This window comes from Capra hircus, chromosome 13, assembly GCF_001704415.2.
Source record: "Capra hircus breed San Clemente chromosome 13, ASM170441v1, whole genome shotgun sequence".
In the NCBI taxonomy this organism is placed as follows: domain Eukaryota; kingdom Metazoa; phylum Chordata; class Mammalia; order Artiodactyla; family Bovidae; genus Capra; species Capra hircus.
This window is the reverse complement of record NC_030820.1, coordinates 65168564-65196246: the sequence shown is the minus strand read 5'-3', so window position 1 is coordinate 65196246 and position 27683 is coordinate 65168564. Positions and strand designations below refer to the sequence as shown.

Here is a 27683-nt window from a genome sequence, read left to right as displayed (position 1 = left end):
CACAGGGGCTTGAACCCAATCCCTGGTCAGGGAGCTCGATCCCACATGCGGCAACCCAGACCTGGTGCAGCCAAACAAAATAAATACTAAAAAAAAAAAAAAGGCAGCAAGTAGGTATATTACAACAAAGAGACTATTTAAAAGAAAGTGACTGAGAGAGCGCCAAAGAATTGATGCTTTTGAACTGTGGTGTTGGAGAAGACTCTTGAGAGTCCCCTGGACTGCCAGGAGATCCAACCAGTCAATCCTAAAGGAAGTCAGTCCTGAATATTCATTGGAAGGACTGATGCTGAAGCTGCAGCTCCAATACTTTGGCCACCTGATGCAAAGAACCGACTCACTGGAAAAGACCCTGATGCTGGGAAAGACTGAAGGCGGGAGGAGAAGGGGATGAGAGGATTGGATGGCATCACCAATGCGATGGACATGAGTTTGAGTAAACTCTGGGAGTTGGTGATGGACAGGGAAGCCTGGCGTGCTGCAATCCATGGGGTCACAAAGAGTTGGACACAACTGAGCAACTGAACTGATACTGACTGAGAGACATGGAAGAGAGAGGGGAACTTACATCTGTCAGAGTTCTAAAAGGACAGAGAAAATGGAAGAAAAGAAATTTCTTCAGAGTGATCATGACTTAGGATATGACTAGAAGAACCACCCCATCTCATTTTATGCTTAGAGAACCTTGGTACTAAAGACACGGATGAGAAAGGAAAACTACCAGCCAAATAATCAAGAATAAAGGCAAAATTATTAAATCACATATTTTTAAAAGTGCAACAATGTACTAAAGTAATATAACTCAGCTGGGTTTATTCTGGTACTATAAGACAGATTCAATATTAGAAAATTCTAATAACTTCTGATTCTGGCTCGAAAAACCAGTTACTATCAGATAAACTGAACTTAAAACCCCACCAAAAAACTAAATAACATACTCAAAACAACAAAATATCTCTTTCAAGGCATTAAAAAGTTACCAAAGCAGCCAGAATTTGAGAGGCTAAGATTTCAGTGAGAAGGGAAACTATAATCAGGTGAGTCTGATGGTCTGTTACCCCAAGGCGCCTCCCAAATTTATAGGCAGCAGAAAGCTGAGTGCTAAGACGACGAAGTGGTGGCTGAGAGTCTGAGAAGCTGAGCAGAGCTTGTGGTAGTTCCACGGGGACAGGGAGACCAAAACTGGAATTCGGAGCTACAAGGCAGACAGGACTTGGGGGAAAGCACCTCAAGCTGAGCAAAGCTTCCAGCCGTCTTAAGATGGGGGCAAGACAAAATTGGAGCTCAGTGTCTGCCAAGGAGGAGGGGCTTGGAAATACCCGAGGCTGTCACAAAACCCAGCTCTGAATCAGCTGAATCCCATACTGGATTAAGTTTTTCTCGCCCTATGCAATTGTCTGTAAGAAGCAAAAGTAAATCCATTCTTGAAGAACAGAAAATCATTCTTAAAAAAAAAAATCATCCTGAGTCTCAAGTTATTTCTGTAGTTTTCATATACAGTTTCTAGTGTTGAATAAGAATTACCAAGCATGAGGATTCCCGGGTGGCTCAGTGGTAAAGAATCCGCTGCCAATGTGGGAGAGACGGGTTCGATCCCTGATCCGGGGATCCCATACGCTATGCAACAGCTAAGCCTGTGAGCCTGTGAGGCTCCACAACTATGAGCCTGCGCTCTAGAGCCAGAAGCTGCAACCACTGAAGCCTGAGCACCCTAGAACCTGTGCTCCGCAACAAGAGAAGCCACTGCAATGAGAAGCCTGCACAACTAGAGAAAAGCCCGTGCAGCAACAAAGACCCAGCACAGCCGGTAAACGAAAAATAAAAACTTGGAAATTCACCAAACATGCCGCGAGGTAGGACCAAATGACCGCACAGCAGAAGAGAAAATCAGAAAAAGTAACAGACCCACAGGGGACACAGGTACTAGAAGTACTGGACAGGGGCTTTAAAAGGACTGAGTTTGTCCAAGAAAATATGTGACATGATGGGGAATTTCAGCAAAGAACCGGAAATCTATCAAAAAGAATAAAATGTAATTCTAGAACTAAAAACATACTGAAATTGACTGCCGTGAAAGTGAAAGTTGCTCAGTCACGTCCGACTCTTTGCAACCCCATGGACTATACAGTCCATGGAATTCTCCAGGCCAGAATACTGGAGTGGGTAGCCACTGCCTTCTCCAGGAGATCTTCCCAAACCAGGGAGCGAACCCAGGTCTCCGGCACTGCAGGCAGATTGCATTGCATTGGATTCCTTACCAACTGAGCTATCAGGGAAGCCCACTGATTGCAATAGATAGGTTTTGTAGATTAATTACAGCTAAACTATAAAATAATCCAGCAGGAAATGTCCAGATTAAGGTCCAGAGGAGGAAATAAAAGAAGGAAAATTCGGAAGAGAAAATGAAGAAACGACATAGCAGTGTAAAATATGTGTAACTGGAGTCCCCAAGGAGAGAAGAACTAAAATGGAGCAGAGATCTGAGGAAATGATGGAGGAGACTTTTCTGAAACTGATGAAAGTTATTCAAGCTGAAGATTCAAGAAACCCTGTGAGCATCAAGTTGGAAAAACACAAAGTAAACCATACCTAGGTATCCTAGTAAAAATGGATAAAACTCAAATACAAGAGAAAAATCTTAAAAGCAAAGGGGAAAAAAATTATTCTTCAAAGCAGCAGCAGGAAGACCGACTTTGCAATAGAAAGTCTGGAAACCAGAACATAGTAACTTTTATAAATAAAAATGCTGAAAGAAGATCAATACCTACCTAGAGTTTTATACTTAGCAAAAAATACTGTTCAAAAAAAGAGAGGGAAAAATACAGACATTTTAAGACAAATACTGCGTTAATATAAGTACTAAAGGGAGTTCTTAGGGCAGAGGAAAGTGATTCTCATAACCGCAAGCACAGAAATAAAGGAGTAAAGTGTTACCAGAAAGAAAAGAGTAATTATGTGGGTAATACTGATTGTATAAAACAAAAATAATGTCTTGGGGCAGTTAGATCATATTTATAGAATGGAAATATCTCATGGCCATAGTACACATGATCAGGTCCTTGCGTTATCTGTGAAGTGGTTAAAGTACCAATTTAGTCTTACAAAGTCAAGGATACAGAGTAACTGCTAAAAGAACAATAAGCTAACATGAGCAAAGTGGAAATAGATATCTGATTAATCTAAAAAGAAGACAAGAAAGAAAAATCTATCAATAAATATACCACATTACAGATTAGAAAAACCATATGATTATCTAAATAGATACACAAAATTCCATTAAATTCAACAATTCTCTTAACCAGAATAAGCGTATTTACAACAGACCTATAGTAAACCTCATACACAATGGTACCATGCTAAAAGCAATTCCTTATTTACAAATAAGAATACAGCAGTATTTCTAGATACAAGATCAATAAAAAGGCCAAGAGCATTTCATCAACCAAAGAAAAAGAATATAATAACAAAAATACTACTTCATTTCAGTTCAGTCGCTCAGCTGTGTCTGACTCTTTGACCCCATGAAATGCAGCACGCCAGGCCTCCCTGCCCATCACCAACTCCCGGAGTTCAAACTACTACTTACATCCTTCCAAAATTAAAATACTAACCTAACGAATCTTTAAACAATATGGAAAACTTCTATGTGGAAAATATAAAATTTAAATGAAGGACACTACAGAAGACCTACATAAATGGAGAGACATAATCATGTTCTTGGATACAAAAGACTCATTCATAAACATCAATTTTCTACCAAACTGATGTACAGATTGTATATAATTCCAGTCAGAACCTCAACATAGAAGTTAAAAAGCCAAGTCTAAAATGCATATGGAAAAAGCAAAGAGCCAATGCCAAGATATTCCTGAAGAACAACAGGTTGGAGGAATCTGTCTTTTCAATTACAGTAAGTCTCCTATGCACGAACCTTCAAGTTGTGACTTTCAAAGATGAGAACACGCGTCCCGTCAGGGTCGGGCGGGGGTGTCTCCCCTGCCGACCGTTCAGCTCCGCTGTCTGCCACCGCCTCTCCCTCCTCTAGTCAGTAACGCCTCCTGCCCTTAGTGCCAGCCCTTGGATGCTAGCTCTCGCAATGTACTACTTGACTTTTCAAGCTACTGTACTGTAACATTAAAAATGTTTTCTTTACTTTCTGTACTTGTTTTTCATGTATTATTTGCATGAAAAGTATTATAAACCTATTACAGTACAGTACTATATAAATGATTGTGTTAGCTGGATACCGAGGCCAACTTTGTTAGACTTATGAACAATCTCGACTTACAGATGTGCTCTTGGAGTGGAACTCATTCATATGCAGGGGACTTAATGTATATAAAAAATCCTAAGGAATTCCCCCCAAAACAGTGAGGTTGCAGCATATGAGATTGATGTACAAAAATCAGTTGTGTCTATATAGTAACAGTGAGTAGCTGACAATGGAATGAAGAAAAACTTCATTTACAACACCATCAAACAGAATAAAGTATTTAGGAATAAACTTAACAAAGAAATATGACTTGTCCACTGAAAACTGCGAAACAGTATTGAAAGAAAATTTTAAGAACTTAAATAAAGATAGCCTATGTTCATGTTCAGAAGACTTAAAAGATGACAACACCTGTCAAACTGAATCACAGATTTAACACAATCCCTATCAAAATAAAATCCTATCTGCCTATTTTTTGAGGAAATTGACCATCTGATCCTAAAATTCATATGGAAATGAAAAATGAAGTATGAACTTTAGAACTTCCTTTAGTGAAAAAATGAGAACTAACGATAAACTTCTTTTACTTGAAAAATAAAATTGGAGGATTCACACTTCCCAATTTCAAAACTTATTTCAAAGCTACAGTCATCATGACAGGACAGTACTGGCCTAAGTATACACATGTACATTGATGCAGTGGAAGAGAGTCCAGAAATAAACCCTTACATTTAGTCAGCTGGTTTTTGACAAGGATACAAGACTATTCAATTGAGAAAGAAGAGTCTCACTAATAAATGCTGGGACAACTGGATATCCAAGTATAAACAATGAGGGTGGACCAACACCTCACACCATATACAAAAATTAACTCAAAATGGATCATGGACCTAAATGTAACTACTAAAGGTATAAAACTCTTAGAAGGAAACAGGAGTAAACCCTCACGAGGATGGATTAGCAATGGCTTCGTAGACTTGACAGCAAGTCACAAGCGACAAATGAAAAACACCAACTGGACTCCATTAAAGTTAACCTGTCGTGTTTCAAAGAAGACCTACCAGCCAAAAGTGGAAACCCCTGATGAATGGGTAAGCAAAATGCAGTATACCCATACAATGGAGTACTATTCAGCAGCAGAAAGGAGTGAAGTGCTGACATGCTTCAGCATGAGGAAACCTCAGAAACACCAGGCAGAGTGAGTCCAGACCTGCAAGCGCACACCGCATATGAGTCCCCCCACAGGGAATGTTCAGAACGGGCAGCTCTAGCGAATGAAGCTGATCCGTGTTTCAGTGCTTGTGCTCAGTTGCTAAGTCGTGTCTGACTCTTTGTGACCCCATGGCCTGCAGCCTGCCAGGCGCCTCTGTCCCTGGGATTTCCCAGGAAGAATACTGGAGTGGGTTGCCATTTCCTACAGAATGATGGCTGAATGGGTACAGGGTTTCTTTTTGGGGTAAGGAAACTTTTAAAATTAGGTAGCAGTGATGGTCACACAACTCTGTGGATATACTAAAAACCACTAAATTGTATACTTTCAAGGGGTGAATTTTATGATATATAAATTACATTTTAATACTATTATAAAAAAAACTGCTCACAAAAAGTAGAAGCAATTCAAATGCTCATCAATGGAATGGATAAGCAATGATATGTTCATACAGTGGAATGCTGCATGTTAATGGAAAGAATGAACTGCACGTACATGCATTAACATGGATGAATCTTACAAACAAGGCTGAACCAAAAAGGCAGGTTTCAGAAGAATACAGACACCCGGCTTCTATGAGTGTAAATTTTGAAAGCAGGCAAAACTAAACAGTATGTTCCTTAGGGTCACACATATATGTGGTGCAAGTATAAAGAGAGGCAAGGGTGTAACTAACACAGAATTCAGGATAGTGTTACTGCTGTGGCAGAAAGAAGGTGACCAACATCAGGTCCAAAGATACCGGTAATATTCCATTTTGTAAACTAGGTGGTGAGAAAAGGGGTGTTGGACATTCTTCTTTACTCTGTCTACTGTTTGCATGTGTATGTCACAATAAAAATGAAGGTTAATAAGAAAGAATGAGAGCAAAAGTAAAGGTTTTCAGATAAATCAAAACAGGGTTAATTCCAGTTCTCAGGTTCTCACTAAAGACAATTCTAGGGACTTACCTAGTGGTCCAATGGTTAAGAATCAGCCTTCCAATGCAGGGGACACTAGTTTGATCCTCTGGTCAGAGAACTAAGATCCCACATGCTGTGGGCAACTAGAGAGGCCTGCACACCACAACTAGAGAAAGCTGATATGCTGCAACAAAGAGAGCCCACGTGACACAACCCAGGCCCAGCACAGCCAAAAAAAAAAAAAGACAGTTCTAAAGGATGAACTCAGCAAAGAAGAAAATGATCCAGGAAGGAAGATCTGAGATAAGGAATTATGAACAAAGAAAATGATAAACACATGGGAATTATTATTTAAACACACATTTAGATAGTTGAAAATTATATAATGATAATGTGTGCGGTTTTAAATCATAAGAAAACAATTAGATAATTAGATAAATTATATGTTAAGGCTTTTATGTTGTTTGGGAGAAAGGTAAAAATGCTGACCAACTTATTTTAAAATTTTAAGTGTTAAAGGAACAGAAATACAGTGCGTAACTTCTGTGGCAGTTATGGCTAGTTGTCCTAGCGTTTGTGTTCTTCTCCCTCAGAAGTAGAACCTTTTCTTTATTTTGTTTCAAACAGCAACTTTATTCAGATGAAATAAAACACAGGAATTTCTCAGGCAAACTGGATTTTCTAGGACAAAGGACTGTCAAAATGGAAAGTATGATACGTGGTATGCAAAGTCATAGAACAAGTTACATTAGTACCAGGGTTGAATAACGGCTTCGGCTGTTAGTATGATGTCCTAGCTCTAATATGCACACTCTGTCCAGCAAGCGCAGCACAGGCGTTTGAAAACAAGTTGTCTGGGGGGACCTATAGTTTTAACTGGGTACATACATGGCTGCTGGGACTCAGGCATTTCCCAGGCTACCCTTGCGACAAGCTATGAGTAGTTTGGTCAAAGGGATAGAAGTGGGAGTGGTAGGTGGGGCTGGCTTGTTCTATTTTGCTACTGATTCCTTTGCTGCTAGAATGCTCTTGGGGTTCTGGAATCCAGCAGCCATTGGGAAAGATGAGAAGATCTCATGAGTGGAATCCAATTATGACATCGAACCTAAAGAAGCAGCTACAGCATTACTACTGCAGACATTCTCGAATGTGAGAGGGATAAACAGTCTTGTTCACACCACCTTTTCTTTCCTTTTTAAATGTTATTTATAGGCAAACCTAATCCAAATTAAAACACAACCTCAAAATAGCAAAGGGAATGGGGAGAGAGAAGGCAAGAAAAGAGAGGGAAAAAAAGAAACCTCTAAAGAGTAGAATGAAGAGCACAAAATAACATGGTAAGAATAAATCCAAAGAGGAGAAATCCCATTGTAAATGGATAACATTCTCTACTTTTGAAATAAAAATCAGCAGACTGAACAGATTACCAAACTCGGGTATATGCATATAAGAGGCATAATTATAAGGCGAGAGCAAAGTTGAAAGTGAAAGGATTGAACGCTGTGTGACAGATGGACACTAACCAAGGAAAGCTGGTACAGCAATACTCTCAACACTTTACAACAACGACTTTGAGGCAAAACACAATCAGGCATCTGGAAAAATAGAATGAATCACTAAACATTCACCTGGGATATTATTACATCCTGAGCTTCGTACATCTAAGATATCTTCAAAATAACCTAAAGCAAAATGTGACAGAACTTTAAGGAGAAAAGGACCAACTGACCATTTTATAGAAGGTGCTAGACTTCCCTCGTGGTACACTGGATGGGAGTCCACCTGCCACTGCAGGGGACACAGGTTCGATCCCTGGTCCGGGAAGATCCCATATGCCTCGGGGCAACTAAAGCCCATGGGCCACAACTACTGAGCCCTTGCTCAGAGCCCAGGAGCCGCAGCCACTGAGCCCTTGAGCTGCACCTGCTAAAGCCCACGCACCTAGGGCCCGTGCTCCGCGAAAGAAGAGGCCACTGCAATGAGAACCCTGTGAACTGCAACAGGGAGCAGCCCCCCGCACCCCCCACAGCAACTGGAGAAAAAGCCCTCACAAAGCACCAAGACCCAGCACAACCAAAATTAAAAAAAAAAAAATTTTTTTAAGTGCATGATACACATCCCCTCCTCCTCCTGAGTCGCTTCAGTCGTGTCCGACTGTGTGCGACCCCATAGACGGCAGCCCCAATACAACACAATTACACTGACAACAGAATAAAAAGAAGCCCATCTTCTGGATTAAGACCCCCCTCAGATCTCCCTTTACAGCCTCATCTTGCACACGGTTCCTTCTCTCTCCTTGGTGTCCATTTCAGATGCTCCCCAACCTCCCGATGCCCCCTCTGACTTTCTCAGGCTGTGTTGGTAACTGCCCTCCCACCTCAGGGCTCCCCGAACACTGCTTCCTCCTGTCACTCTGTTCTCTACTAGTTCAGTTCCTTCTCGCCCACCTAAGAATGTCATCCAACAGTTACCCCCTTTCTCTCCTGCATAATGAATTTCCTTTTTCCTGCAGAGTCATTCTCAACAATATAGAAATGTGCCTGTAACACTCCATTTAAACATAAAAAGAACAACAGAAAAATCCGAGCCCTCCCCTTTGACCCTTCGCTCCCTTCATTTCTCTGCTCCCTGAACAGAAAACTTCATCAATGGAGTCATCTGTACTTGTGGTCTCCCAGTTATTCTATTAATCCTTCTTCAGTCAGGCTGTCCTCCCCTCGGCACCCCACCACCTCCAAAGCAGACCAGCTCTTGAAGCCTGTGATGACCTCACATTCCTAAATCTGCCCTGCTGTGCCCATCAGAAAAGCATCTGACACAGTTGATTCTCTCTTGAGAATTCTCATCTCAGTTTTGACCTTAAGTCTGTACTTGGATGGCTTTCAAATATGATCTCCAACCCAGAGACCTGGGGAGACCAGACTCATGTATCCAACTGCCTGCTTGACCTCTCCACTTTGATACATAGTTTGATAGTGTTCAAAACTAAACTCCTGACTTTTCTCCCTATATCTACACTAGTCTTTCCTGTCGCAGGGGCAGCTCCATCCTTTCTGTGATTCACAAAACCAAATCTTTTTTGACTCTTTTCACTCTTAAGTCTATATCCAACCCTGTCAAGAAATCCTGCTCTACCTTGCAGATACACCCAGAATCTGACCCCTCCCTTAAACACTCCACAGTCTCCATCTCCTCTTCCCCAGATCCTGTTACTTCCTCCTAACTCATCTTCCAGCTTCCCCTTGTGCCCCTCCCCCCACTCTCTTTTGAACAGAGAAACTAGATTAATCCTGTAAAAAAGAATGTCACATTGCAGGGCTCAGAATTCTCCAATGTGTTCTCTTCTGGGGAGTCAAAGCCAAGCCTTTACTCTGAGGCCCTCTGTGATCTGGGGCTCCGCCACACCAACTTCATCCCCCACCTCCCCCCTGCTCACTCCTGCAGCTATACTGGCCGCCTTCCCCAAGCCTGGAACACGTCAAGCTCTTGCTCACCGCTGGAGTTCTCTGATCTTCAGAGCTCTAAGACCGCTTCTCCCTTCCTTCCGGCTTCTGCTCCTAGGTCACCTTATCTGACCACACCATGGGGGACAGCAACACTGCCCCCAGCCACGCAGCGCTCCATCCTGCTCTTACTGGGCTTTGTTCTCTCTGCTGCATGTCTAACCATCCTGCACACTGCATGTTTAGTTGGTTATTTTCTGTCTCTCCCCAAAAGAATGTAAGCTCCATGAGGGCAGGGACTTCGTGTTATTCTGCTCCATCCCCAGGAGCTGGCATGTGGAAAGAATTCAGTAAATATTCACTGAATATTCACTGAATGAAGGTCAGGACCAAGGGAAGGATGCCGCTGTCTTCCTACTGTCCCACAATGTCCTGACACTCCGGCAGTCATACAAGATGCGCACGAGACACAGTAAAATTAGAAAGACAGACATGGCAACTGCTATCCAAGCAAACGTGATCATTTACGATGTGAATCCAAGAGGACCGAGAGCTGTACAAGGCTGCTGGACACAAGATCAGTGTAGATGTCTCAATGTTAAGTATGCAAATATAAAAACTCATTTTACTACCAAAAAAACTTACAAACCCAGAAAGTAGCAAGGAATAAATCTAATACAAATATGTAAGGTCTTCATAGATGTGTTACTCACACTTGGAAAGGAGCATGTAAGAGGGAGATCTGAATAAATGAAGAGATAAACTGCATTCATAGCTAAGAAGACTCAGTATTTTTTAGGTATCAGTTTTTCCCAAAGTAATCTATACACTCTATTCCTATTCAGTGATCCAGCAAAAATTTTCTGAGGAACTTGATATGCTAATTCTAAAATTAGGATTGGAAAAATGAAGATATAAGTAGACTTTTTCTTTCTGAACAAAAAGAACAGGGAAGGGGGTTCACCCTCTGAGATGCCAAGGCATGCCAAAAAGCTAGGCAATTAAGTCGTATTAACACAGAAACAAACAAAAGGATAGCAGAAGAGAACGAACTCAGAGACACACCCCTGCATGTGTAGAATTCTCAGCAGAGGTTATGACTGCTATGACTAATCAGCAAAGAAAGCAGAGGCTCAGGAATGTGTTGTGACAACTGGCTCTGCATGTGAAAAAGTAAGATGAGATCTTAGAATGCACAAATGTAAACTGCATATGGATTAAACACCTGCATATGAAAAAACAAGAAACCCCCCAAACTTTAATAGCAACAGCTGGAGATTTCAATACCTAATTCATGATAACAGAACACCAGTCATACGTAAGGCAAAGGATTTAAACAACATAATAAACCAACTACATCTAACAGACACGTACAGAGCACTCGACCCAACAACAACTGAATACACATTCTGCTCAAGTATATATACATGGGACATTTTTCAGGACAGACCGTGTGTTAGGCTACAAATTAAGCCCTAGTAGACTTTTTAAAAGATAATATCATACAGAATATCTTATTTGACTACAAGAGGGCAAAATTAGTAACAAAAAACTAAAATTCACAAAACTGTGGAAATTAATACACAGTTTAACAACCAGTAAATCAAAGAAGAAATACAAGGGAACTTGGAAAATAGTTAGAGACAAATGAAAACAAAAGACATAACACACCAAAATTGATGGGACACAGCAAAAGCGATGCCAAGGGGGAAACTTACAGCCAGAAACATTTACATTAAAAACTGATGAAAGACCTCAAATCAACAGCCTAACTTACAACCCAAGAAACTAGAAAAAGAACAAACTAAACCCTAGCTAGCAGAAGGAAGGAAATAATAAAGGTTAGAGCAGAAATAAGTGAAATAGAGAAACAATAGAGAAAATCAATAAAACCAAAAGTTGGCTCTTTGAAAACTGACAGTACTCCAGCTAGGAAGACTGAGAAAAAAAGAAGATTCAAATACTAAAATCAAAAATGAAAAGTGGGCATATTACTACCAATTCTATAGAAATAAAAGAGGATTATGAGAGTACTTAAAATAACTGTACATCAACAAATTTGATAACCTAGATGAAACGGACAAATTCATGACTAAATCATGAAAAATAGAAAATCTGAATAGACCTGTAACTAGTAAGGAGACTGAATCAGTAATAAAAATCTCAACAAAGAAAAACTCTGGATTCAGTGGTTTCACTGCTGAAATCCACCATTTAAAGACGACTAAAAACACTCCACCATTAACCCTACCATACAGCTGCCAGAACTTACACAGGCCTGGGAAATAGACTCTTGGAGGGCACAACAGAACCTTGTGCACCAGGACCCAGGAGAAAGGAGAAGTGACCCCACAAGAGACTGTCCTGGACTTGCCTGTGGGTGTCTGGGAGTCTCAGGTGGAGGTGTGGGTCTGTGGTGGTCTGCTGCATGGTTGGGGACACTGAGTGTAGCAGTCCATGCATGGGATCTTTTGAAGGAGATCACCATTATCTTCATTACCTCCACCATAGTTTCAGCTCAGTTCAGTCGCTCAGCCATGTCCGACTCTTTGTGACCCCATGAATCGCAGCACGCCAGGCCTCCCTGTCCATCACCAACTCCCGGAGTTCACCCAAACTCATGTGCATCGAGTTGGTGATGCCATCCAGCCATCTCATCCTCTATCGTCCCCTTCTCCTCCTGCCCCCAATCCCTCCCAGCATCAGAGTCTTTTCCAATGAGTCAACTCTTCGCATGAAGTGGCCAAAGTATTGGAGTTTCAGCTTTAGCATCAGTCCTTCCAAAGAACACCCAGGACTGATCTCCTTTAGAATGGACTGGTTGGATCTCCTTGCAGTCCAAGGGACTCTCAAGAGTCTTCTCCAACACCACAGTTCAAAAGCATCAATTCTTTGGCACTCAGCCTTCTTCACAGTCCAACTTTCACATCCAGACATGACCACTGGAAAATGGCAACCCAATCCAGTACTCTTGCCTGGCAAATCCCATGGACGGAGGAGCCTGGTAGGCTGCAATCCATGAGGTCGCTAGGAGTTGGACATGACTGAGCGACTTCACTTTCACTTTTCACTTTCATGCATTGGAGAAGGCAATGGCAACCCACTCTAGTGTTCTTGCCTGGAGAATCCCAGGGATGGGGGAGACTGATGGGCTGCTGTCTCTGGGGTCGCACAGAGTCAGACATGACTGAAGTGACTTAGCAGCAGCAGCAGCAGCAAAAGCACTCCTTAAACTTTTCCAAAAATTGAAGGGGAGGAAACACTTCCTATCTCATTCTATGAGGCCAGCATTATCCTGTTATCAAAGCCAGACAAAGATACTGCAAGAAAACTACAGGCAATCATCCCTATGTACACTGATGCAAAAATACTCAACAAAATACAGAATTCAGCAGCATATTAAAAGGATTATACATATGGCCATATGGGATTTATTCCTGGAGTGCAAGGATGGCTCAACATGTGAAAGCTGATCAATGAAATACGCCACATCACCAGAATGAGAGGGAAACACCATGCAATCAATCCATGCAGAAAACACATTTGACAAAATTCAACACTCTTTCATGAGAGAAACAGTAAACCAAGAATAGAATGAAGCTACCTCAATAAATGAACGCCATATACGAAAAACCCACAATGAGCATCATACTCCAGGGTGTATTCTCTAAGATGAGGGATAAGGCAAGAGTGCCCACATTCATCACTTCGATTCAACACAGGATTGGAAGTTTCAGCCAGAGCAGTTAGGCAAGAAGTAATAAAAGGCATCTAAATTGGAAAAGAAGAAGTAAAATAATGTTTGCAGATGATATCACCTTATATGTAGAAAACCTAAAGATTCCACCAAAGAAATCTGAGAGAACTAATGAATTTAGCAAAGCAAGTAGGATTAGGATACAAAGTCAATACACAAAGATAAGTTGCATTTCAGAAATTCCCTGGTGGTCCAGTGGTTAGCACTCTGCACTTTCACTGCTGAGGGTCTGGGTTCAATCCCTGGTCAGGGAACTAAGATCCTGCAAGCCATGTTGTGTGGCCAAAAATAAATCAGTTACAGTTCTATATACTAACAATAAATACCTGAAAAGGAAATTATAAAAATGATTCCATTTATGATACCATCAAACAGAACAAAATATTTAGGAATTAACTAAGGAGGTGATAAACTAGCACAATGAAAACTATAAAACACTGTTGAAAGAAATTAGTGATAAATGGAAACATACCCCTTATTCATGAATTAGAAGACTTAATATTGTTCAAATGTCAGTACTACCCAAAGTAATCTTCAGACTCAATACAATTCCTATCAAAATTCCAGTAATTTTTTTTGCAGCTACAGAAAAACCAATCCTAAAATTCATACAGGACTTCTCTGGTGGCCCAGTGGTAAAGAACTGCCTGCCAACATAGCAGACATGAGTTCTATCCCTGGTTCAGGAAGATCTCACATCCCACCGAGCAACCAAGCCCATGCATCACAGCTCTAGAGCCCAGGAGCTACAAGAAGGGAAGTCACTGGATGAGAAGTCCTCGCACTGCAATGAAGAGCAGCCCCTGCTCACTGTCATCAGAGAAGAGCCCATGCAGCAACGAAGACTCGGCACAGCCAAAAATAAATAAATAAATAAAACTGTATCTATAAGAAAAGTAAGATGCTGATGCTACCATCTTTTGGGTTCTTGCCAAGGGCTTCGTGTTTCTAGTCTTGCATTAATACACAGCCCGGTGGGGTTGATATGGGTCCACCCAAGTCACATGTGAGGAAGTGGAGGCCTGGAGAAGTGAGGTGACTCCGCCAAGGTCTCTCTCATAGCTCCCTTTCTCGAGAGCGCCAAGGAGACGGGATGGCGGGCCCCTCCCTCCGGCTGCCGGCTCTGTTTCCGCCCCTGTTCACCTCTAGCCTCCCGGCACTGAGCCTCCGTTTCAGTTCCTGGCTTGGGCTGCATCCATCTACAAGTTAGGGTGATGGTGGCGGCAGCTGCAGCAGGCACAGCTGGTACCATTTACCGCGGGGCACTCAGGCCAAGCACTCTTCATACACAGGGTCCCATCTTACCCCCGCCATATGCTAAGAGTGGGGTCATGGTCCCCACTGAACAGTGGGGAGAAGTAGACTCAGATGTGCCGAAGGTCACACAGCTGTTGAGCGGTGGAGCACTTCACTTCCATGTGTTTGTTTCTTCTTCAAGACAGGATTTTAATAGGTCTGACCTCACTGGCATGAGTTTGGGTGAACTCTGGGAGTTGGTGATGGACAGGGAGGCCTGGCGTGCTGCACTTCATGGGGTGGCAAGGAGACGGACACGACTGAGCGACTGAATAGACCTCACTGGGTAGCAGCGAGTAAACAAGACGGTGAATGGTAAGCCGCCCAGCGCTCAAGGCTGATTCTCTGGAACTAGGCTTATCAACCCCCCAGGCCACAGGACTTTCCACAGGCTATATTTAAGTGCTGCTTTCATCTGCACCTCCTTCAACAGCAAGAAAGACGTGCACAACTTGATCTTGCTTCTCTAAGGGCTCCCCCTTATCCAGCCAGGCATGTCCTGCCTCCATCTCCCTTAAGTTAATGACCTCTCCAGTCACCTGTGGCCCAGACCAGGGAAGCTAGAGCTCTCCACCTGACTCCAACCCAGGGCCCCTCTGGCTGGTTCATTTGGAACATTCAGAAACATTTGTTTATCCATTCCTTCCTCTTCCACCCCAGGTCTCCTTGTTTCCAAAGCCTTTTCAACACAGCAGTCAAGGGTGATCTTTCTAATTAGAAAATCTGACCATCTCACTGTTTCTTCAGATCTTCAGCTGCTCCCCACCCTGCCTGGAGGATAATGCTCAATACTTTGATCTGATATTTGAGGCCCCTCTCAGTGAGCTTCCTACTCTTCCCATCCCTTTCTTTCAGTTGTGGTTCCTGGAACCTGCCCTTCCCTGCTTCCTTGCCTTTGTCCCTGTTGTTCCCTCCAGCTGCAATGCCTGGAGGATCTCTGCCAGGTTTCTGCATGATATGCAGGTACCGTGGTCTCCTTCAGGCACTCCTTGGTAACGCTCTTCCAGAGATCTAAGAACAGTGACATTAAAATCTGTGGCCATAAGAAAAAAAAGAACAAAAAACAAACTTGTGGCCGTGGACTTCGCTGGTGGTCGAGTGGTTAAAAATCCGCCTTCCAATGCAGGAGATGCAAGTTCAATCCCTGGCTGGGGAACCAAGAGCCCACATGCCCCATGGCAACTAAGCCCGCGCGCAGCAACTACTGAGCCTGTGTGCGCTAGAGCCTGCGTGATAACTAGAGAGACACTGGAGAGCTGCAACTAAAGATCCTGCGTGCCGCAACTAAGACCTGATGCAGCAAATAAATATTAAACACAAGAAACCTGTGGCCGTAAGGCAGGCGAGGGCCTTGCCTGGACACACATAATTTGATCAGAAAGCAGGGTCATCAAGGAAGAACTGTGGTCCTAAGAGATAGAAGTGTCGTTATTGGCAACAGACAAAAGATGGAAGCAACCTGTGTAGCCACTGACAGATGAACGGGTAAGCAAGATGTGGGTCTTTCCCCACAGGAGAATATTATTCAGCCTTAAAAAGGAAGGAAATTCTGATAGAAGCTGTAAGGTCAATGAATCTTGAGGACATTATGCTAAGCCAGTCACAAAAGGACAAACACCATATGATCCCATTTATATGAGGTGCCTAGTCAAATTCACAGAGATGCAAAGAATGGTGATGGCCAAGGGATGGGGGAGGAGGGATGGGGAGTTAGTGTTTGATAGGTACAGAGTGTCACCTGGGGAAGATGAAAATGTTCTGGAGATGAACGGTCGTTTAACACAAAACCTATTTGAGAAAGGCAGCCACCTGCATGCGTGTTACTGATTCACCTGAGCAGTCAGAATACTTATCTTGAATCTAAGGGACAGAGCAATGTGACCAATTCTGTCCTTAAGTTATAGCCACAGATGCAGGGCTGGGGAAAGGGCTCCATGCAGAGTTCAGGTTCAACAGCAAGGGCTGGGACTGCTTATTGAGAAATGTTATCATGTTGAAAGAGCACGTGCTTATAATACTACAGGAAGGTAATACTGTTTGGCATGACATAATAACCCTTAGCAGGGAAGCCTTTTCTCAATCCTGAAAGAATTAAGAATAGTGCCAGAAAGTTTAACCTACTCCACCAACACTTTGTCACTAAGGCATCTTTGCACCTCCACCTTAGGCTTTTTTTTTTTTTTAATGTATTTGGCTGCACCGGGTCTTAGTTGCAGTATGTGGGATATTTAGTTGTGGCATGTGGGATCTAGGTCCATGACCAGGGATTGAACCGGGGGCCCCTGCTTTGGGATCGTGGAGTCTTAGCCACTGGACCACCAGGGAAGTCCCCTCAACCCCAGGCTTATTCTCCTCATCTGTGCCGTCCAATACGACAGCTCCCGGTCGTATGAAGCAAGTGAGCAGCTGAAATGTGGTTTGTCTGGATTGAGAATGATAAAATAAAGTACACACTGGACTTCTATTTTATTTATTTTGGACTTTAAATATTTAGTAGGAAAGTAATGTAACGCCTCAATAATTTTCTGTGTTGAACACATGTTGAAACACTACTACTTGGACATCCTGAATAAGATAAATGTATTAAAATCAACTTCACCTATCTCTTTTTTCTTTCTAAATGCAGTTCTAGAACATTTAAAGTTCATGGTTCACATTATATTTTGACTATAAGTGCTGCTCTAGGTGCTCCAACCCTAGGACACCAGGCAGGGTCAGTGGAGGACAGCATGGAATGAATGATGGTCTGTGAGCGCCCTCCTGCCGCCTAGCATCTGGGATGCGAGCAACCAGACACAGGCCCCCGGGAGAAACTAGAGGGTTCTTTTCCGAAGAAGATTCTGAAGGGTTACAGGGAAAAGATACTGACATTTCAAGATCTTCTAAGGAAAGGACCAGTTTGCCACCCAGTCACGCTAGAACAGGACGCCCTTAAACTCAGATAGGCAACAAATACGTTGGTTCAGTGTCAGGAGCACCTGCCACACTGTCACCAACAGAAATCAAAGAGAATTTCATGTCGCATTACAGCGGTTACAGCGATCTCGAAATAACGCTTACTGTCATCATTACTTTAAAATTTAGTAGACAGACTGCAAGACTGTATTATTTAATGCCTTAACAAAGAAGTACATATATTATCACATCACAGGCTTATTTACTATTTTAGTAACTATATTTTAATGTACCTGGCTTCCTTTGTTATCTTGACATGATTTTTACTGTGTGTTATTTGAAACCAATATTCTGAGGTGTCTGCAAGCCTAGCTCTCAGAAGGCCCTGCCCACAGACCTGCTGGTTGCCTCTCCCTGCCTCAGTGTTTTCCGTCCTGGTCTTTGTTCTGGTTGCGCCGGGTGGTCACTGCAGCTTCTGGGCCTCTCTGATTGCAGGGCGTGGGCTTAGCTGCCCTGTGGCATGTGGGATCTTAGTTCCCAGACCAGGGATCAAACTTGAGTCCCCTGCATTGGAAGGTGGATTCTTAACCACTGGACCACCAAGGAAGTCCCTGTCCTAATTTTAATTTTTATTAAATTAATATATAGTCATAATTTTAAAAAAACAGAAGCACAGCAATAGAAAAAAATAGATAAATTGGATTTTATCGGAATTAAAAACTTTTGCACATCAAAGGACACTATGAAGAAAATGAAAAGACAACCTACAAAATGGAAGAAAATATTTATAAATCATGTAACTGACAAGGGCCTATTATCCAGAATATGTAAAGAACTCCTAAATTCAACCACAGAAAGACAAACAGCCCCATTAAAGAGACTATTTGAATATAGATATTTCTCCAAAGATTCACAAATGACCAATAAGAACACGAAAAGATGCTTAGTATCAGTCACTAGGGAAATGTAAATCAAAATGACAACAAGATACTACTTTATACCTACTAGGATGGCTATAATTTTTTTTTTAAAGACCGAATAACAAGTGTTAGCAAAGCTATAGTGAAACTGGAGCCCTTCTGCATTGCTGGTGGGAATGTAAAGTGGTGCAACTGCTATGGGAAACAGTTTGGCGATTCCTTGAAAAGCCAGACAGAGAATTACCACGTGACCCAGCAATTCCACTTCTGGGTTTAAACTCGAAAGAACTGAAAATTGGAATGAAACAGATTCTTATATCCAGTGTTCACTGCAGCGTTATTCATAGTAGCTAAAAGGTGAAAAAACCCAAATGTTTATCAACAGATGCATGGACCAAACAAATGTGGTATCAGTATTTAAATACAGTAGAATATACTATTCAGCTATAAAAAGGAATGAAGTTCTGATATGCTACAACATGGATGAACCCTGAAAACATGCCAGACACAAAAGGACAAACACTATCATTCTACTTACATGAAAGATCTAGAATAGGGAAATTCATAGAGACAGAAGGCAGATTAGAGGTTACCAGGGGCTGGGTGGAGAGGGGAATGGGGAATTATTGCTTAATGGGTACAGAATCTCAATTTGAGGTGATAAAAAAGTTTTGGAAATAGATGTTGGTGATATACAACATTGTGAATATAAGTAATGCCATTGCATTACAAACTTAAAAGTGGCTAAAACAGCAGGTTTTATATATATTTCATAGTAACAAAATGAAAAAAATTAAAGAATTACCACATGATCCAGCAATTCCATGCACAGGTATATACTCAAAAGACGAACACAGGTAGTCAAACAAAATCTTGTACATGAATGTCCACAGCGGCATTATTCATAATAGTTTTATCTGCTATTATGAGTTTTATCCTGCTATTAGAGAGTTTTTATCCTGATGGTTAAATAATTATTTCATCTTTGATATTATTACTGTATATTACCAACACACCAGTATATTACCATGACTTTTTTGCTGTTTTTATATAATTTGCTTTTGCTAACTCTAAAATTAAGTTTTATTTTATTTTTTGGCCATGCCACATGGCTTGAGGGATTCTTAGTTCGCCAATCAGGGACTGAACTTGGGACACAGCAGCGAAAGTGCTGAGTCCTAATCACTGGACGGTCAGGAAATTCTGAAGTTCTCTTTTAAATTAAATCATAAGATTAAAAAACAAGAGGGACTACTAGGCTAACAATAAAATTAGCAATGTTATACTCCATCCCTTCCTACTCCTGGGTTAGTTGCTCACTTTTAATATGAATAAACAACCAAAGATTACTGGACATTCCAAGAAAGATTCCAACCGAAAAAGATACATAGAAAGAAGGATCTAAAGGAAACAGAGACAACACAGAGACACGTGAAAACTTAAATAAATATATATGTAGGTCTTAGAAAGGTAGAAGATACTCTATCCATGTAACAAGGAAAAAATATTAAAAAGGAACAGAGTAACAAAGTGCTGTTATACGGATGGCTCTAATAAACATTTGATGGACAGAGCGAAGTCAGGAAAACCTCCAAATTTCAATAGATTTCTCCAGTAAAAGATACACAAGTAGCATATGCAAAAATGCTGTACACTTTATTAGCCACCATGGAAACACAAATCAAAGTCACAACAAGGTACTACTTTACCACGGTGATGGCTATAATCAAAAAGAGCAGTAATTACAAGAGTTCCTGAGGAGGTGGAGAAATTAGAACCCTTGTGTGCTGCTAGTGGGAATGTTATAAACGGAGCAGTCACTATGGAAGTTCAGCAGGTTCCTCCAAAAGTTAGACACAAAATAACCATGTGACCCAGCAATTCCACTTCTGGTTACATACACAAACTTGTACACAAATGTGCATAGCAGCATTATTCACACTAGCCTAAAAGTGGAAATAATTCAAATGTCCATCAACAGACAAATGTTTCAATCAAATGTAGTATATCCATAAAATGAAATATTATTCCATGATAAGGAATGAAAACCTGATACACACTACAACATGAATGAGCCTGCAAAATGTGTGGCAAGAAAAGGCAAAAGTGAGACACAAAAGTCCTGTCATATGATCATACTGTATGACTCAATTTGCATAAATGTCCAGAATATGCAAATCCACAGACAGAATTAGTGGTTGCTAAGAGACAGTGGGGCGGAGGCGATGAGGAGTGACTGCTTATAGTCATGGGGTTTCTTTTTGGAGTGATGAAGATGTTCAGAATTCAGATAGTAGTGATGGTTGCACATCATTATGAGTGTACTGACTGTACTAATGGTAACACTGAAAAGGGGTAAATTTTATGGCATGCGAATTATATCTCAATAAAGCTGTTATAGCGTGAAAAAAAAAAGAAAAAGTCTTCCAGAAAGACAGACAATAAAAAGATAAGAGACAAAAAAGATGTGAGACAGGATCAGCTCAGCAAACCCAGCATCTGAGTGACAGCAGTTTCAGAGAGAGAAAGCAGAACAAGTAGAAGTGAGGGAATTGTTTTTTAAAAATTAATGCAAGACTATTTCTAAGAAAGAAAAGGTCTCCACATATAAGTGGCCTATTAACTACTGGCACAAAGACCCATTCCAGGACACATCATCTAGAACCTTCACAAAAGAAGTGAAGTGAAGACTCTAACAGCTTCCAAGGACTAAGAACTGGACCAGCCTCAAACTTTTAGGCACAAGTGAAAGTCTTAGTTGCTCAGTCGTGTCCAGCTGTTTTGTGACTCCATGGACCGCAGCCCACCAGGCTCCTCTGTCCATGGAATTCTCCAGGCAAGAAAACTAGAGGGGGTTGCCATTTGCTTCTCCAGGGGATCTTCCCGACCCTGGGGCTGAACCCACATCTTCTGCATTGCAGTCAGATTCTTTATCATCTGAACCACCAGGGAAGTCCACACTTTTTTTTTTTTTTTAAGCACAAGTAATGGAAGCTAAGTATAATACAGCCTCTTTAAGGTTCTAAGGAAAAGTTATTTTCAATTTTATTTAATATTATATATATATATCTACAGTTATATAAAAATAATTGGTATTTATTATTTTTAGCTTTACACTCAGCCAAACTATATGAGGTCTGAAAAAAGATATGGTGGTTTCCAAAAATTTATTTCCAACTGAAGGTGTGCTCCAGTAAAGTTAAGGACTAAACCCAGGAAAGCAAAAGACCACATGATCCAAAAAGCAGGAAAGTAGCTAAGGGCAGTCCCAGGTGAAGAAAAGGGAAGCCTCCAGACAGCAGCTAGGTAGCAGGCCTAGAGAGCAACTTGGCCAGACCAGAGCCGGGGACAGAGGGCACTGGGAAAAACAGGAGATCATAAGATGATCTGATACGTCTTCACACCTGGGAAACAATGTCAATGGTGGGCTGGCAGATCTTGTGGGGCATGTGAAAAAAATTACAAATAAGAGCTTAGAAAACAAAGTATACAGAAGAGGAGGCAACCATTTATTTTAGGGAAAATAAAATGTATGAGACAATGAAATCATACTACAAGGCTCTGCAGTGATTATCATTTCCATGCTCACAGTAAACAGAAATATTGGTTGTTTTTTTAATCCTAAACTGATGTAATATATGGAGGGTGGGGCACAGGAAGTGGAAGTGACAGAGCTAAATATGAACTATTATAGCAGATTTCAATACATGATGATGACTAATGAGAGGAAATGAAAGGTATTCCCATTTAAAAAAAAAAAGAATGAAAGAAATATTGAAGGTAGATACCAGAAGACAGAGCAGTTGAGAGCTGAAGGTGGGGAAGGCTGAGGAAGAAGGCCAGAGGGCTGGATGGTTTCTATTAGAAGCAGTTCAGGATCCATGCCACTGCTCTGATTTTGTAAATGCTAGTACTGTAAGAAGTTATTAGGCATATACCTCACAACAGTTCCCTGCTGTGACATCAGAGCTGGGAACTGGCCTAGAAACAGTGGAAACAGGGACTTTCCATCTTCAAGGGGTGTCTTCCTCAGGCCCTGCCCACCAGGGCTCAGTGGGATGCTCCATCCCTTCTGGACATTCTGAGGACCTGTCCCTCCTGCCTGGTCTGTGGAGGGGAGCAAACTGGGGGCCAGAGCTCCCCTCCCCTGTATCAACCACCTGTGACTGCAGGCTCTCTACATATTCTCAGGGGAATTTTTGGAAACAGGTATGGTATAGACAGAAACCAAGTGGGGAGTAGATGATCTCTGTCTCACCCATTCACAGCTCCTCACACCCTGTTGAGCCCACAGGTAGATGCTTGATGCTTTGCACACAGTAGGTGCTCAATAAGGAACTGCTGAAGGCGTAATTATGGTGCCAAGTTTCTGTGCTTGGTACTTCATCAGACCTTGAACAAGCACCACTACATCAGAGGGTAGGACTATCTCCACATTACAGGTAAGGAAACAGGTTCAAGAAACCTGCCCAGGTCACTTCCCTAGTAAGGAAAGAGCTGGGATTCAACCCCGGGGGTGGCTGATCCCACAGCCTGTGCAACTATCAGCTGCTGACATAAATTCTTTCTGGAAAAAGGCTGGTTATGTAGGTGGATAGAAGAAAAGCAAGAATGAAAATAAGAGGTGGGTTCACAACTGAGCCAAGAAGAGAACTTAAAGAGACTCCCCCTGCCGAGCCCTGGAGACTTGGGGCTGGCACCCCCACCACCCGCCCCAGCACGCCGGCCTCGCAGTACCCACCTTCTTCAGAGAGGTTGTTCTCTTTGGTCTCCTTGTCCATCTGGCAGCACCAGCCCTCCAGCCGCTCTGTTTCTGCCTGGAGCAGCTTCAGGAACCAGTAGCCGTCCCGGCGGCAGGCCCCAGGCTGCGCGGGCTCTGCCGGGGAGCTGGAGGAGGTCTCCAGCCAGGGGTCAGGCGGGGGCAGCGAGGATGCCTCCAAGGCAGGGTCGCTGTTGTCTCCATAGGAGAGGTTGCGTTTGATCTGGGCAATCTTGGGGGCCTGCCGGGGGCCGGCATCGATGCTGATGGAGTTGGGGTGCGGGGTGCAGTCTGGGAGGCTCTTCTCAGAGGACTTACAGCTCGAGTCATTGGCATCCTGGGTATCCGAGTCGGTGTCCCGTCGGGAGGACATGCTGTGAGAGGGGGCACTGCTTCTGTGGGGGGCGGGGAGGGAACGGCGTCGAGGAGGGGTGGGGACAGGAAAGGGTGAGTCACCAAGAGGGTCGGAGACCAGAGGCCACCCCGACCCGGACACACGGGAGACAGAGAAACGGATGCATCGTCTGCTCACCATGCGCCTGAAGCGGGTCCCACAGCCCCGTCTCATTCTCAGCTCAGCCCCCGCCCTGCCCGCACACGCACACACGGACAAGGTCATAAGGTTGCCTGTTTACTGCAGCGGGGCCAGGAAGCCCACCAACATTGGGGGTGCTGGGCCACGACTCCGCCCGGCCTCAGTCCCCGTGGCTGATTCCTCTCAAAGAGCAAGCGCTCACCCTTGCTCATCAGCACACCGGCCGCCCTGCCCGCCCAGCCTCCCACGCCTGGACCACTGCCCGCACCCCCAACCCAGCTTGGTTCTTAGAAATCCAGCAAGGAGAAGTGGGTTAGGGAGAGCAGGAGGAGGAGGCGCGGGAGAGGTGAGAGCGGAGGGAGGGAGAGGAGAGGGGAGAGGCAGCCACCACCTCGGTGCCACTTACCGCCAGTCGTCCTCTACCTGAACCCCGATGGACTGGAATTTGGTAGCGGGACTGGGCTCCTCGTTTGGCACTGGCTGAATGCAGTCAACCTTATTGAAGGACAACGACAGCCACGGCACGGGGACAAAGACAAAAATAAAAAAACAAACACCACACTTGCTGCTGAAATTCACATTAGTGGGACGACGCAAACAGACGAGCGGACAGACGCACACGAGGCATGCGGACACTGCACGTGGGCCCGAGGCCGGACCAGGTGAAGCCGGGCACTGCTCATTCGCGCGGAGGCGGGCGGGCAGGCGGGCGGGAGGTGGGATGGGGTGGAGAGGACCGCCTTTCCCTACTCTGAGGAGGGTGCCATCACATCGATCGCTTTGGGTCCGTTGTCCTCCGAGAGGTGGGAACCGTTCCTTCTAGTCCTCTCCTTTACACGCATCAGAGAGAAGAAAAAAAAAAAAGGACAACGAAAGAGAAAGAAAACACACACACACAAAGCCACAGCCGTTATCTGGTGCAGTTGAAGCCGGGCTGTCTCGAGGCAGAGGTCACTCCCCCAACCCTGCAGCTGAAGGGCAGGCTGGGGGCGCCACATGAGGGGCAAACCTTGGGCAGCAGTTCTGGTTTTGAAAGCTGTCACCAAGGCCACAGCCGGCCCAGTCCCTGGGCCCTACGGGACGCCATCCCTGGGCCTCGATCACACTCAGCTGAGGTTACCTTCAGCACCAGGTGGGCCAGGGCAGCAGTAGACCAGGGCCACGTGCAAGGCCGGCACTTTCTCTGTACCAGGGATGCCCTGGGCCTACCTTTCATTCCTGGGACAGAGGTACCTGGCCACAGAGTAGCCAGGCCAGCCTCTCCATCACTGCTCATGAATGAGGGAGAACCCAGGTTTGAGCAGTTTGAGGCACTAACGGATAGGACGAGGGTTGTTGGGACTGTCACTGGAAATTGGAAGCTCTGGTCTCCTGGCTTCAGAGAGGCCACAGAGGCTTCCTGGGATGGGGCTGAGCGCCAGGCACCTCCCCACCATGGAGGGTGTAACTGCATGTCTCCTTCAGCTATAGCCAGTTCAGGGGACGAGGCATCACCAGCTCCCAAGAACTGCTTGGAGAGCTTGGATGGGAGTGGGGTGATCCGACAGGGAGAAGCCTGGGTGGGCCCGAGAGCCAGAGTTCGCAGCCCCGTGTGAACCTCTGAGTGAAAGAATCAGGGTGACTCTGTCTCTCAGGTCTTCTGTAAAGATGAGATCATCTGGTTTGGCCAAGAAGAGGGTGGGGCTGCCCAACCAAGACTAAGCGATTTTCCGTACCCCTCAGAATCCCTCCAGAGTATAGGCCAGGGGCTGAACTTATGAAGGAGACCAGAAAACACAGTCTCCCGGCCAACTTTCTTCTTGTATCCGTGGCGAAAACTGTAGCCCAGAGCTGCCTAAACTCTGCCTCCCCAAGAATCAAGTGCAAGCAACTGGCCAGTGAGCCATCTCTGGTCCATTCAGCCCTCCTTAGAGTCCCATGTTCCTTCTATAATTCTGATGCACTTGGCCAGGGGTGGCCGGGGAAACAGAGATCCTGTCTGATCTAAGCCACCATGCACGCCACCTGGATGTCCTTGATTGGCATTTGGGTTAGGAGGGCTCTGCCTTCCCCAAGCTCTCAGCCCACTGTAGCTGCCCTCCCCACTCCCCACCTGGAGTGTGCTTTACTTAATTAAGGATGTAGAACAACTCTTGAAAGTTGCCAGGCAGGGCCCAGGTTTTCCCGGCTCAGCTCAAGTACTGCTATGAGGTCATGCAGGAGGCACCGCGGTGGGTGGAAAGCTAGCGCACCGGCCCTGCTACGCGCCGCGGTCACGAGTGCACTGAGAGCCTGGCTTCCGGAGGCGTCTCCTGGCTTTGGCCCCTTGGTCCCAGGGAATTATCTGCCTGGATCGTTTCTTGTGGAGGGAGGCGTCAGGACCGATGTCCCACTTCTCAATCTGTTGTGGGCCTGGCACCTTGAGCAACCTACCTGTCCCCAAGGCCTGAGAGGGCTCTGGGCAAAGTCCCCCTGGAGCAACCCCCAAGGCTCCAGGGCCCTGGGTCCTGGTCCCCCCGGCCCTTGGCGTCTACGCTCCACGCTGCTCCCACCACCAGGCAGGGCTGCAGCCTCCGCACCTGAGCTGACCTTGGATCAGAGAACTGTCGGGCCAGTCCTGTCTCCCACACGTCGGCTGGCAGGGCAAAGGGTGGAGTGAACAGACAGACAGAGGACAGGCAAACAGTGGACAGGAGATGGCTGGCTGAGTGTAACTACATTCACCGGGACAACCCATCGTTGGAGCGGGGACACGCGCCCACAGCTGCATGGCCCACACCACACTCGGGCGACCTCGAGGAAGGCATGGCTTATGGGTGGAATTTGGTTTGGCCACTTGGGGCCGACCCCCCAAAACAGACAAACCACCGTGACCCAGGAGACCTAGTGGGCCTCCGCCAGATGTAATTACACGCAGGCAGGTGCGCGGTGCAGGCCGAGGACAGAGTGCGAAAGGGGCCCCTACTTGTATTCCTATAGATGACAGTTTCCTTTTGGGGACGGCCTCGGGGTGGGATTCGGAGCTGGTCAGCGTCCCTTGTTCGCTCTTCAGAGCTGCATGTTTTGGGGGTGGCTCGGGGGCCTCGGGGGCTGGGGTGACGCCGCCCCGTGTCACGCTGGGCGGGCGGGTACTGCTGTCCAGGCTGTCCGAGGAGTTGCTCAGGCCAGACTGGCTCGTCACTTCGCTCTTGTGGTCCTGGCTGTCCAGATAGGTGTCCTGGGCAGACTCGGTGCTGCTCTGGACTGTGACGGAGATGAACGGCTTTGACGTGGTGCGTGGAGGGACCGGTGGCGGGGTCTTCTTATACGCCACTAGGCATGATGAACCTGCAGATGGGCGAGAGGAGGGCAGGGGAAGGGTGAAGCCGCCAGCCCTCTGGAGTCCCTTTCAGGGCTGAGGCCCCACCTGACCCGACCCTAGCTCTGGCCTCGGTGAGGATTTCTGGAGGAGAATGGGGGTCAGACACAGCCATGACCAAGACAGACAGACCCGAGCCCTGCCCATCCTCATGCTGCGCCAAGGTCAAGTCTAGTGGGGGATGCCCAGAGGGACCAACAGACCCTCCCCCTCCTAGTCCCACACAAAGGGATTATCCAGCTGGAGCACCCGCAGTGACAGCAGAGGTGTGGTCAGGACAGTTAAAGAATGGTTAACCTTGCCTGTCCTCAAGCGCAGAGACCTGCCACTCCCCTTCTTGGTCTTTCCCTCCTACTCCACCTTCCCTCCACCCTGCTCCTCTGCCGGAGGCCCCCCTCCCTGTCTGGTCAAAGACC

At 44.8% G+C, this 27683-nt stretch overlaps 1 protein-coding gene across 5 annotated transcripts in view; it reads right to left on the bottom strand.

Moving 5' to 3' along the window:
* Positions 1–27683, bottom strand: part of DLGAP4 (DLG associated protein 4) — a 141083-nt gene that overhangs the window by 5512 nt on the left and 107888 nt on the right. For 4 of the 5 annotated variants that reach the window (XM_018057807.1, XM_018057810.1, XM_018057812.1 and 1 more), the window contains 3 exons: positions 26875–27236; positions 24337–24425; positions 23378–23790 (listed from right to left, as the gene is read on the bottom strand). In XM_018057807.1, the coding sequence (XP_017913296.1) occupies positions 23378–23790; positions 24337–24425; positions 26875–27236 (864 nt within the window). Of the gene's footprint in view, positions 1–23377; positions 23791–24336; positions 24426–24680; positions 24761–26874; positions 27237–27683 lie in introns of all 5 variants that reach the window. The other variant, XM_018057808.1, reaches the window with a different exon arrangement.